The 14,117-nt window shown below is 42.7% G+C and overlaps 1 protein-coding gene across 2 annotated transcripts in view; it reads right to left on the reverse strand.

Annotated features, from left to right (window-relative positions):
• LOC132261670 (potassium voltage-gated channel protein Shaker) overlaps positions 1 to 12,846 on the reverse strand; it is a 96,852-nt gene extending 84,006 nt beyond the window's left edge. Inside the window, exons 1-2 of one of the 2 annotated variants that reach the window (XM_059760577.1) lie at positions 12,349 to 12,846; positions 9,552 to 10,512 (exon numbers count right to left, since the gene is read on the reverse strand). In XM_059760577.1, the coding sequence (XP_059616560.1) occupies positions 9,552 to 9,694 (143 nt within the window). In that variant the 5' untranslated portion in view covers positions 9,695 to 10,512; positions 12,349 to 12,846. The remainder of the gene's footprint in view (positions 1 to 9,551; positions 10,513 to 12,348) is intronic. The other variant, XM_059760578.1, reaches the window with a different exon arrangement.
• Positions 12,847 to 14,117: the final 1,271 nt, after the last annotated feature.

A 14,117-nucleotide genomic window follows, 5' to 3' on the forward strand; every position in this document is an offset into this window, starting at 1 on the left:
CCCTTCTCTAGCACAATGTGGAATCGCTTAAAAGTCTCCAACACTGATGGTTTCAACGAGAATAGCAAAGGCTGTTTTATATGTTTGAAGTTTGACCGAGAATTGCTCCATAAAGTCCCAAATTCGAATAATGACTCCACCGGTCCGAAAGCTTCTCTCAAAGTAGAAGTGTTATTAGAGAAATTTATCGTCCCTTGAGCTGTTCATCAGACAACTATGGATGGACAGCTCGGGAGAGCCTCCACGATGGGCATCTTGGGGGTGATGTTCCGCCACGACCACTCTATCCATCACCATGGCGATGAAGATGTGCGGCGAGAAGTGGATAGCCGGCACACAAACGGAAGTGGATGGCATCAATTATTTACTCCACGCACATTAACTAGATAACACTTGGATGGCGTTCAATTCAGCACGGAGAGAATACTTTCTCGTTATCACTAACGAGAGGCAGAGGCGGAAATCATGGAATAACCCTTGGGGAGGGAATGTGCGGTCTCCAGGCGATTTCACCCCACAAGTGTGAATTCATTTAAATCTTAATCACATTTTGAATCAGTTCCAATAAACATGCAACAGGGTGCAGCTCTCTCCACAAGTGCATTTTGGCAGCAGAACACCGAGGGTTTGGCGTTGCGATGGTGTGAGACACTTTCAGTTTGGGAAAGTCCCACTTTTTCACCCGGTGTGCGCGCGTGAAGGAAAGTGTTGGCGCCACAAATTTCCATTGTGACCACGTGCCATCGGCACACCGGAATTCATCCCAATTTCACAAAGGGGAAAATCACCTTTCGCTCCCACCTTATCGAGATCGAGAAAGTCCCTCACCGCACTGGCAATTATTTCAGACAAGAGATAAGAGATGAAATTGGTGTTTTGTCTTATGAATTATGGAAGTGGTGTGCTCCTCATAACACTTAACGCAGCGCGCACTTAATGGACTCCCTTTTCTCTTTCGAATTGCTGAATAATAATTTGCCCCCCAAATGCACACATTCCGCAAGACTTATCCACCCCTTGTAATGCTCCGCCTCAGAGTGGGAAACTGTTGAATAAATAGGATCCCTTTTGCCGGGGTGCTCTCGAGTTGGGGAGATTAGGCGGGGACGCAACAGGAGCAATGGACCTCTGACGAAGAAGCCTTCCTCTCTCGGGTGATTTGTTGCTAGGAATTAAGTGCGAAGCGGCAAAATGAGATAAAACTTTGCTACACACAATCGATACGAAATCACCAAAAGATCCACTGAACCTCCACACTTTGACTTTCCCCCCCTCCATCAACACTTGGGGATTTTCCAGGATGGAAAGTCCGCCCTGAGTTTTCACTTGGAAAACGGATTTCTCATGTCATTTATTGGAAATCTCTCGGAAAAATCTCACCCTTTCCCGGTGAAATTTTCAAACCCCCTCCGTAATCCCCAGTCATATGTCAAGCTTCTCAAATTCACACCCCCAGCGCTGGGGCGAGTCAAGCCATGATATCTGAACCCTGCGAGCAATTGACAAGTGATCCGCCATGAAAAGGAATTAAAATTGCTCAGTCGAGATAGGATAAAATTTCCATGCAACTATAAAGAAGATCAGCATATTGCCAATAACAATTACCCAACGCGTGGTGCTTTTGCAATGCGAAGCACAACAGTATCTCACTTCTGGATGAGCATAAATTTATCTAAACCACAATTACTGGCTTGCTGGCGATCCCCTGAGTTTCTGCAAATCAATAAATTGCTGCTCCAGATACTCGTTTTACTCCACTTGAATCTCTCAATGTTTAGTCATTGCAAGCGTGGCTATTCGGACAAAATCATCGTGACAGCTTTTCCACAGCAGCACGAAAGCATTTCAAAGAGCCAAATATTTGTCGGAAAGCATTATAAACAGGTCAGAAATAAATCAAAAAAACTTATGGCTTTTATCGGTTATAATTTGATATCTGGCACACTCAGTATGAGATTTTCCCCCGTCAAAACCGCCCGGCAAATAGAATCTCTTATGCAAGTTCTAGGTTATTTATATGGAAGAGTCTCATGCCATGTAAATTCTTAAACATAAACATTTCACGACAATTTCCAATGCTTCGGGGCGGAAATGTCTTTGCATTTGCCTGTAAATTTGTTGCTGAGGTCTCAGAGGGAATTTTAAGTATATACATCAGTGGAAAAGACATAAATTATCTCGGCAAGTGTGAGCAAGTGTTAGCAAGTGCTGAAATAACTCTCTTCGCCAGAACTTGAAGACTGATATCAATTCCTATGGGGGATGAGGGCATAAATACGAGAAGCTGCGGTAGCACTCTTGTATCAAGTTAAAGTGATAAACTCAAATGATCTTTTTATTCTGTGTATTTCCATCAGCAGAAACTTCTTCTCATCTCCAGCTGGCTTTTGTGAAATTTTTCCTGGCCATGTTTATAGCAAGACTCAGACGATATTCTTTAGAAAAGAAAGTGAATGATGAAGACTTTTGCAAATTCCCCCATTATAACTATACAGTTGAACTAGATTTCTGGAGAAAATACATGAATGATTAAGTTGAACTTGGAGAATTCTGCTTGGAAAACGCATACAATCAAGTGGAAAATCACTCGCAATTTCAGATACAAATTTCAATCATTTTTTGATGCCAAAAAATATTAAAATTGCAAGCAAATTATGATTATTCTCTGGAATATTTTATCAAAATTTAAATATATTCAAATATTTGATTTTTTCCACCACATATTGCCACCAGAGGGCAGCAGATTAGACTTTAAAAGAATGTAGAACTTCCGATTGTATTTCCCAAAGTCAAATTTGCTTTCGATTTGTTAATATTTTTCTATTTTAAATTAAATACTATTTGATTATTAAAATATGTTGAGATTTATTTGAATATTTTCGCAGAAAATACTCAATGTTTGATTATTTTGCAATTTTACTTGGGTAAATAATAAATTTTGTTGATATTTTCATTAAAATTTTGATTTTTTTCGTCCAAAGAAAAATTAATATTTAAAAATTTGATTGAAACAATTAAGATTCCCCAAAAATCAGCTAGCAATTTTCCCCTCGACTTTCACCTTGTACATAATGTACTTTAAGACTGCGCACAGAGAATTTCATCTTCACAATCTCACCCTCTTGAGGTCTGTGTATCAGTGGCATGAAACCTATTATCTGATATGTTATACCCTGGCCATGTCGATCTATTTGACAATGTCTCCTCTCAATTGGAACTAAACGATCCATCAAATGATAAATGCTCTCGGACAAAAAGTCCTTCGCCCATCGAGATAAAATTGTATCACGAAACGTGCCAATACTCATCAAGTGCCACCGAACAGAACTTCCATTTGGCGAGAGCGAAACAAAGCGTCAAATCACAGCTCTCGCTCTGGGGTGGCGATATTTTAATAAAAGTGAAATGCACACCCTCGGTATTATTGCGGGCGCTTGTTTGGCGCTTTGACAAAGAGCGAGGGGTCCATTGGACCCCCGGCAGGGGTGTTGAAGTGAAATTTATGAAATGCTCCATTGATATTTTAATGAACTATTTGTGCTCGGGAGAGAGTAAATTGGCGGCACGAAGCATAAAAGAGTGCGCCAATGTATTAATTCGATGTAATTACTTAAGTACACCAAATATTTGCTTTCATGTGGAAATGTGTGTATTGCCAACTGAGTCCCCGCGGCGGCGTGGCGGGGAAATTGAAGTTGACTCCTGAAAGGGCACAAAATTATGAATGTTTTGACACAGAAACACACACAACATTCATAAACAGTAAATCTTGCGGCTGAGAATGAAAATTGCGTGCCTGGGAAACTTGTAACATGCGGTGGAAAATATATTCAGCTGGGCTCAGGCGCGCCACCCACTCTGTGGCCCATCCGAAAGCCCCCTGGAAAACCCAGAGTATGACTCTATTCAATTGTGCGGTCACTTGAGCCACTTGTCGTGGCATTTTTTCAAGCACGAAGATAACAGAGACAAGAACAGATATTTGACTGTTTTACAGCCGTGTCGGATGGAGGAAAATTGAGTAGTGAAAGTCACGGAGGAATGATTAATTCACCATCGGGCCATTGATTGTGACAGAAGCAATAGTCTGAGGGCGCACAAAAGGTGATTGTGCGGCTGAAAGGAGTGTTCCATCCTCTACATATTCAAGGCGGAAGCGAAAGTACTTCGGGGGGGCGGAAAACTTCACAGCAGGCATTCGTGATTTGTGTCATTTGCAAAAAGATCAATTTTACAAACTTTGTCTGGCGCAACGAAGGAGTTTTCTCTCCTCACCAGCAAACCGACGGTGAAATTCGATTTCATACGCCACCATCCGTGTGGCACCTGCAGAGGGAAAATTGCATGGAAAATCGTGAATATCCTGGACACGCTCGAGGAATCCAGAGCATCATGCGAGAAGAGAGAGCCCAGTAAACAAGCGAGAAAATATCACGCAACGACGGGAAAATAGATGGAACGACAATCAATTATCCGCTGTGGTATCGAAAGCACACACACAACTTTTCCACCCCCACCGAAGCAACCCCAATCCATCGCATTCTCATGCCACAAAGTGGGTGAGGAAGTGGTCAATATGTCTCTGTATCGGCCATGCCGCAAAATATGATTTAAACTTTGGTCAGTGCTTTGCCAGAGTCATTACACGCCAAAGTCTTTGTTCCATCGCCCAGAGTATTGCATGTTTCGGGTATTATCTGAATCATGAGTGAGATTATCGAACCAAGTGCAGAGCCTCGAGAGTTTTTGGCTTTATGAGCCTCACAAGGATGTCAAGAGTTTGTGGTTTTCTCTCAGGGAGTTGTGTATTGAGAGCTTTCCGAAAGTTTGACAAAGTTACGTGATACAATACTATTGCACATCATTACCATATATGCATTTCATATAGCTACATCTGTGCAAGATTCACCCTCTAATTCATTTTTTTGCCATTGCAGTAAGTAGAATCATGATTTGGTTTTACAAAGCCATGCAAAAAGCACTCAAGAAGATTGTTGGAAAATGATGTGAAAATCTTCTGGCATTCAGCAACTTCAATTTGTATTATCACATCAGATATCAACATTCTTAAGTGCCTTTTCTAGGGAAGAAAACGGAAATAAGGTTTGGACTTTTATTGCCGGAACATCTCTATTTCGCATTCCAAATCATGGCTTTCAGCAGTCCATAAAAGGAGGAAACAATTTCCAATCATGTCACTCAAAGTTCTTAGAGCAACTTAAAGTTCACCATCAATGTTTATCAGCAAGAAGTGTGCTGCTCAACACCATTTCATTAACTATAGAATTAAATTGTCTAAGTTGAGCTATTGTGCAAAAGCTCTATAGCATTTAGGATGATCGCCTTAAAGTTGCTCTTTATTCCACTGAAGATTATCCCTGTGAGAATGCTCATAACTGCACCCAAAGGTTTACACACAGCATCAACCTGAGCACTCCGTGTCATTAATGTATGCAAATGTACCATTGATTTCCCGGATCCTTAGCCGGCAAGTCTTAATGAATACATTGTTAATTCCGTGGAAATTGAATTTGTGTCAGCAAATAGACTTACAGGAGAGAGACTGTTAAAGTATCTGCCGTTGCTAAATGAAATCATTAGATATTCATGAAAAATTGCCATCACCGTGTGCTGAATACGAGAGTTAGTGAACTGAGATTTAGGGATGTTTGCGAGAGAGTAGGAAAAACCTCCCTCGCGACTTTGCAATATTTTCCAATAACACTTTTCCGCCACAAAATTGCCAGTTACGCCCGCTACATCTGGAAGACGTGCAAGACAATGGCAGTGTGAGGACGATGATTCTCTGAAATGCTCATCAATTATGAGGAGAATCTCGCGAAATTCCTCATACAACTTTATCCCCAATTGTTGTTCCCCTCATTTGTTGCCTGAATTGCCTCTCAACTTCATCTCATCCGTCATGGTGGCGCGGAAGGGGAAGAAATTTTTCGGGGTTTCGCTTTGTGGCAAACTTTTCTCCACACTTCCCTCAGACGTGACTCAATTATCATATGAAAAATTATCACTTCACACGGTAAACTTCCTTCCGCAGAGGGCATGACACCGCGCGCGGCTGGCAGATTGAACTTTTGTCGCTGGAGTTTGGCCAACAGCGAGTTGTGGTTGTAGCAATTATTGAGAGAGGTGACAAAATTGCTAATGATTTATTGTGACTGTCCAGAGGGCAGAAAATCCTGATGGTCGCCCACGTTCGCTCTCTCTCTCTCTCTGGGGAGCTCTTTTTTGCCCACCCGACTTAAGCCCTGCTGGCCGGGGATGAAAAACGGGGCTGGTGAAGTGAGAAAAAATACACAGCAGCACCTCCGGCGCGCTCATCCCTCCACTGCAGTCATCCAGATGTGTCTACACGACTGCGCATTTGGGCAGATTCGGTGGAGAGAGCTTTCGAAAGCTCACACTGTATTACTCCCTCATTGACTGCAGTGAATGGCAGATACTTTTATTTTATTTCTTCACACCACCCCCAGAAGCGCCCGCTCAACCCCCAGTCAAGGAGCCACGCCGACTCCTCGACGTGGAGGCAACATTAGTGGCACCAAGTGCAGCCTCCATATCCGGCCCAAGTGTTTACAGGCACTCAAGGGCTGCGGGTGGACCGACATCAACATAATACATTTCGCACATCTTGCAAATATACTCGATATTTCATACAAATTCAATAACTTATCAATGTTCAACAGTAAAATGCCTGTCTGGGGATGAGAGAGACTCTCAACCCCCGACATAAAAGTCTGAAATATTGAATTTCCACAGTATATTCAGAGGCCATCAATCCCTCCCTCGTTCCAAGGGGAAGATAACATAGCCACAAGTGGTGTACAGATCAGTAGAAATTTCAGGCAGTGGAAGTGCTTCAATTTATGCAATTTTGAGACATTTTTCTGAGTTTTGTAACTTGTCAGAGACAGAAAAAGAGTTTAAAATTGAAATTCTTGCACTGAAAACAACATTGTCGTCAAAAAATCATCAAATATTGTGCAAAAATTCTATAGAACAGTCTGAAAATGAGAGTTTTGGGAAGTGTTAAGGATTCGTCATACAAATTGTGGAAGTGTTTGGAAGTGGTGTACAGATTCTAGTCATATTATCTTCCCCTTGCCTCATTCCCACCCTCTGAGCACTCTTCCAGTGGGGAGAAAAAGTCCTGGGAGGCAGAATAAATTTTATCGTGGGTTCCGGTCTTTTATTTCATGTGAATTTAGGAAAATTGAACTTGCACAGTGTATTTCAAATGAATAACAAGCAAATCCCAAACAATTTTGCTCAACAACTTTCACCCCAGGCAAAGTATATACTTTGCCACTGTCTCAGAAAGTTCTCACGCCCGCCCACGAGGCGTGTTTCCCAACCAATATGGGTAGAGTGCTTTTTAGGTTTGCGACAGAGCAGCAACTTGATCAATTTCAATCAATTAGATTGACTTCACTGAACAACATCAAGATGAGGAGCTCTCGAATCAAGGGGAAAATGTATTGTGAATTGAGAGTTGTGGCTAGAAAAAGATTTATAATTCTTCCGCAACTTTTTCTTCTGACTCTGTCGAGGAAAATTATAGTGAGACTTGAGATTGATTTGCGACTGGAGTGAAACAGTGCAGTCGATATTTTCCCCTTGCCCCAAATTATATGTAGAAGTTGCTGCAGAGCTATATATGGTGGCAAATAGGGGAGTAGCAGAACACGGAGTACTGTACATAATTAGGAAACATGTAGGATTGTATGTATTTGGATTTTACAAATTGTTCATTAAAGCATGTGTCTTGATATAACGCTACAGGAGTCGCTTTGTGCTGATTTGATTTGCTGGGCTCGAGTTTAGTCATCCAATTGGCATCGGATGATATTTATCCCTTCTTTAATCCTAATAAAAAATGCTCGTGTCGTTGACATGGCATTTGCCAACAAATAGCCAGGCCATATCTCAGCACAGCATCCTCAGCTCGTCAGCCAAGAATACCAAGCGAGTCCGAAGCAACTGTGGGAAAAATCTAATACACCCCATCCGGCAGAGATAAGGGCGGAAAAAGCGTGGTAGCGAAGAGTGAAATATTTGTTGAGTGTCTATCAAAAGGGCATTTTATCAAGTTACTTGTGTGGAACACTTCATTGTTTATGATTGAAACTGAGAAGCCATCAATTTAGATTCTTCTGCCATCATCTCAACAATGGTACAAATGCCTGAGCGGGGGAGAAGCCATCCACAATCCACCCCTACTTATGCGAATGCGATGACTTGCTTGTTGCTGTACAGCACTATAGGCATTATCTGATTAGGGGTGGCGCGCGTGGGGGTGAGAAATGAGCAAGATATACTGCGTCAGTGGCGGGTATAAAATTCTTTCGCACCCATCGACTCAATATTTATCAGGAGGGCAGAAAAAATTCTCCACACCCAATTTCTTTCATCCAGTCATCCTATATTTGATGTGCCTGCGGACAGGCGAAATGTGATAGACTCTAATCTGTATTTCATGACAGTGAGGTATTTAAGGAAGCCCACTTCTTGCCCTCCTTCGCGCCAAACTTCTTCGCCGCACTTCCGGTCGATAATGCTGGCCAAACTCCCTCCTAATTAATTTGCCACCCCACCTCGCCGCTATAAAATATTGAGATTAGTGCCAGTGGCTGTTATGTAAATCGACACACTGAATATTTTGGGGAAATATTTGGGGCTCCTCCTTGTGGATCATTATTTTCCTTAACCCACACCCCAACGGCGGGACCGCAATTCCTGATGTTTATCGGTTCAGGTTGCTTCCTGAGCGCCCCACATTGGCTATCTCTTTCGCATGCATGGCAGGCATCTCGGAACTCTTTAAAACCGCCTCGAATTGGCCTTGTATCTGATAGTGTTTCGGGGCAGTTATTAGGCTATGATATATGTTGTATGGCTTAACTAGCTCTGGGTTAGTGGCCTGATGAGTCAATTTGTTTGATCTCGAGACGAGATGCGCTGAAAAACCCCAACATCCTAAATTATGGCCATTTTCTCTGTGCTAATGAGTCCCATCGGAGCTTTCACACAAAGTCTCAAAGCCCCGAAAGCTTTCCTGACCCTTTTTATGGCAATAAAACATAGAACTGTGCAAAAAGTTGCAGTTATGCAATGTATTTCCTTGTTTATATTAAAGATTTTCAGTAAAAGCCACGCCCCTTTCGTTGCCCCGCCCACAAATGTACAAGACTTGTTCAAATTTAAGTTCTTTGAAGTTTTAGAACTGAGAATTAAAGCAAATATTCCACTTTTAATCTCTCTACTGGGAAATAAAACTGCGAAAAAGCTATTTCTGAGTATTTGAGGAACTGTGCCTGTTTTTTTTAAGAAATATATTCTCATATAAATTTGAAAAAAAGCAAGGAAAAAAGCGACCTTAAGAATGGGAACATTTGGGATGTTTCGCGGATATTCCCTTAATTATTAGAAGCTTTAACCACACAGATGCCTTCCTTAACAGCATAAATAGGGATAATTGCGATGCGATTTTCTCAGTGTAGAGGAAAATAAGGAAATATAGTCAATATACTCACTGGTTGAGGGTGCGTTCGTTGGATCCACTTTGGCTCTGTGCATTGTCGTGTCGCCTCTCCTTGTGCGATACAATTCCCATCAATTTCATCCACGGATTGTTCTGGGTTCCGTGACCCATGCCACCACTCTGCCACATCGTCATGTTGACGAGCTCACGGACACTTCACGCACGGAAAGCGAGACAGGAGGGCGGAAGGCTTCCCAGGCGGGGAAGAGAGGTGTGGATGGAAGTGAGGGAGGAAGAGAGGGATCGCACCTCAGCAATATGCCACGCAATTGCTGACAACCGGTCAATAGGATCGGCGTGTGCAAGTCTGCAGATTTTCACATTTTTTCTTCTTCATGCTTCAGTCCTTGTCACACATTCGCGTGCACGGCGAATAGAGAGAGAGAGTGTGTGTCTCACGGGTCGCTGGCAGTTCCTCTCTGCACGAGTGTTATTGGACAAATTCAATTTATATTTAATTTATCAGCAATAATGGCTACATGGTCGTCGAAAGGCCATCACGCTGGCGAAGACATCGCGTATCGCCTTTCATCCACCGCGCACACAATGCGGAACTCGGGCCACGCTTAGGCGACACAATCTCTTCATTTCACCCCCAACTCGCCCACCTCGTCAAGAGTCACCACTTGCTTTGTCCCTCCACTTCTTGCGCTATTCCATTGCACCACTCGAAACTGAGCTCATGGTTTTTATTGTCACACAACACTCACACTGCAATTCAACTTTCCACGATGCTTCTTGCACTCGTCGTCCTATTATCCACTTTCTGATGTCACCGGAGTGTTTTTCATTATTTCCCAATCACGGCGCCCTCGTGCTCGTGACGATACGCCATTCAATTGGAAACTCTCCTCACACACTCGCCTGAGGATTTCCTAATGTGTTTATTGTGTCTCTGAGATGAGGATCTTGCCATCCTCTTCGCGCCCACCACAGATCGCTGCGCCTCTCATCTGGCGAGTCCGTGGGCGGAAATATAAGAATATACATTTGAAGATTAAAGAAAAAGTTAATTTGATATTAATACATCGTTACAGTTGTATAAATAAACGCCGTGGTGTTTGATATTTTTAAATGAGGTTATAAATACGTGCCAAGTTGCCCGAAATAAAATCACCGCGAGTACCAGAAATAATATAACGCAATTTCGTAATCATTGCACACACCAAAGAGATCTCAGACGATCACTGCCAGAGTGGCTATAATTGTGACCAATTGTTTTGCTTTTCCCGACGCTTTCAGCTGTGCAACAAGCGCACTTGCAGAAAAACTCTCGTACTATTTTCCCGCCGGCAATGCCATTAAATTTAATTACATTTCCACCCCCTTGGCTTCTTTTTCTCACTCGCTGCGCCGATTAACCAGTCCATCTGCAAACAGCATCACTCCGAATCACGATGATCTATTCTTGTGGAAAATGGAAATTGATTTCACCCCCGTCGATGCAGTTGCGGCTCCAGAGAGAGCTTTGAGCATGAGGAAATTGCATTTGTACTGTTGAGGGTTTTTAATTTGGAAAAACTGAGGGCTTCACCGGAAATTGCATTTGTCAATTCTTGTTAAAATTCAACAATATTAACTTTCATGCACAGCAAGAGAAGCAATGAAATTCTTTCACGCAAATTGAAAGGTTTCTAGCAGAAAATACTTTGTGTCGTAAAACAAATTTCAGTTTGTGATATCTGGAGTAAAATCATCCCAAGCTTTCACCACACTTTGGTGTAATCAATTAAAAAGCTCCGTGCTGTACATAGTGTAATTAATAATTCGGGAGTTTCCGCTTGTTTTTCCTTTCTTCTCAAGGATGCAACGCGGTTCTGATTGCGATTCTTCTCTCTTCATAACCAATTTCCGTACACATAATTGCTCATGAGCGCGTCAAAGAGTTGATGTTTTATATTTAGACGCAAAACACACGCTACTCTTGCAATTATGCTTGACGGGGTCTTTTTTCCTCAGCTCAGCACTTCTGTTGACTGCAGCATCAATTTTCAGCATCTTGGCGGATCTGGGAGGGTTGGGAGGCGGGAGGGTTTGTCGAAAGTCATTTGATTGATGATGTTTGTGCGGGAGAAATTGAAGAATTACACTCGATCGTGCAATTATTGGCGCAAGTAGCGAGCCGAGGCGGGGAAGGCGAAGAAGTGAGGACGATAGAAAGACGCGTTGGCCTCAGTGCCAGCAGATCTGGGTTATCTCTTCTTGCGATATACGGCGAAATGACGCAAATATTAAATTATCTGACATCAATGTGTCACGACAGTGTGAAGAAATTAATATATTTTTGTGTAATCGTTACGCGTTTCACATGAGTGAAAATTCAAAGGAGACAAATAGGCAATATTCCCGCGAATGCCACTGAGCGGCGGCGGGGGCACCTTTCGCGCGGGCCATTTCCGGGAGACAGACGACCTCTGGTGTCCCCCGATGTGGTTTGGGTGCCAATTGAAAAGTGAAAGCCCACAAGAGCGACTGGAGATGGGCCAAGATTTGGCGATTGGATATCGATTTTGCAGTTTATTTCCGAATGAAAAACTATTTGATTTATCAGCCTCAACGCACAGTCCTTTTCGGACTGACGTGGAGAGTCATAAAATTCTCCTCAATTCCTGACACAATCACTGTGTGGACTTCCGTGTCGCTCCCCAGCGAAGCGGATGGAGATCCGTCCTTATCTCTCAGACCACTTGAAACTCTATTTTATTATCTTCACGATATTAATGGTTATATCCTTCGACCAGCATTTTCATTATAGCTCTCTTTGCCATTGTCGAAAAGCTCTCACATACACATTTCCAGTGGGATTTTCTCTGGTTTAACACCACAGTCACAGAATTTCCTCTGGGGCCGTCTTTTTTTCCACACCAGACACTGCCTTCCGTGGGTCCACCGAAATAGATTGAATGATTTCTTGGCTAGAAATTTAATAACTATACTTTTTCCTCACGGTCGCGCGCTTTTCTCGTCACACTTGCTCCTTTGCGGTGTCTGGGCCTTAATACACGTTATATTTTATCACACGTTTTATACATTCTCTACATCTCTGCGAAGACTCTCTCGGCATTTTTTCTTTTCCTATCTTAACGTGAAAAAATAAAACTAAGAGGAGAAAAAATGGTCCAAAATAAATATGCAAAAGAGACGAAAAGTCTACGCGAAGAGATGTATTTTTGATCCACAACTGATATGAAGAGTGTTCCTAAGTCACACACAAAAGAAGTATGAGTCAAGGTGATGATGGGTGATTGGCTGCAGGAGATGCTCCTCTAGTGATAGATATATAAATGATTAAAATAATATCCGCACACCGATCTCAACATCTCGACGGGCAAACTACAACTGGTGTTCCGCGTAACCTGGAGACCCTTGCCTTGGCGCGCGGAACAAAGATACAGGATATGTGGTTGAGTGTGAACGACAAGAATACCATGCTTTTGCGCATATAGCGGCATGCTGCCTCATGATTACAGCCGGGTTTTCCACAGACGTGGCTCAAGTGCAAACAGGATGGCTATACACAGCACACCAGCAGCACAACAACTCTCTATGATTATTTCATGTTGATGCTCAACAAGACGCTCTCTGGTTGCTGCAAAGCGCTGCCTCGTCGAGATGGAAAATTTCTGCAGGTCCCCCACGGAAAAAAAACTGAGCTTAGAAAGTTCAACTGCCCAGAGGGAGACTGGGGAAGAGCTCAGCGTGTGATTTCTGTCTCTTTCAGGTATGGATTCGATGTGTTCACATCGGCGGCCTAAGCATCGCCTTCCCTCCCGGGAAGGGACATAAATGTCCTCAGCAGTGCTGAGATATGCTCTTGAGCGAAGTGGGAAAATGATGTGATTTCTCCCTTCAGTGCCAAAAATATATTTTTTCCTATATTCGCTCACAATTTGCGGTTCTGTCTTTTGCCATTTAATTGGTCTTCATCGTAAAGCAGAGAGCCAAAATATTTTAAAAGCAATCACCAGTCATTGAGTGATGTAATTAAGGGTTTATTTTGGGACAGATTTTGGGGCTCTTCTCGAGGACCAAGCAAAATGCACAAAACCACGAGATAAATCAGAAGAAATTCGCGTGAGAAAGTCCTTGCAAAAGACATCAAATCTTTTGTCATTAGTCCGCTTTGCACATCGAATTGTCATTGACTCTCGTTTTGTAGCGAAAATCAATTTCAATATAGATCCCTTCAAACACGATAAACCAACAAAATTATGCAAATTGCGCGCAAGCGAAATAAGGAGTTGGAATACTCTCTGCACAATTCTCAACAATGGGAAACGCCAATTGTCCAATTAAACTGAAGATTAAACCATAAATCACGCGGCGAGTCTTGAAGCATTTCGACTTCCACCACACTTGCAATCCTGCAGAAAGTCTTGCATACTTCCGCCACAGGTCAAAGGCCATCATCGTCATTGGCGGAACGGCGGAACGGCGAGAGACTGAGGGTGGAGAGGCAATAAATTAACTTATTACTTGTGACACAGTGAATAGACAATTTCATTGGCTGTTCCATGGGGCTTTTTGGCAAAGAGCGGAGCCGCCGAGGCATTGTGCA

Source organism: Phlebotomus argentipes, unplaced genomic scaffold, assembly GCF_947086385.1.
Source record: "Phlebotomus argentipes unplaced genomic scaffold, Phlebotomus argentipes genome assembly contig_15, whole genome shotgun sequence".
NCBI lineage: Eukaryota > Metazoa > Arthropoda > Insecta > Diptera > Psychodidae > Phlebotomus > Phlebotomus argentipes.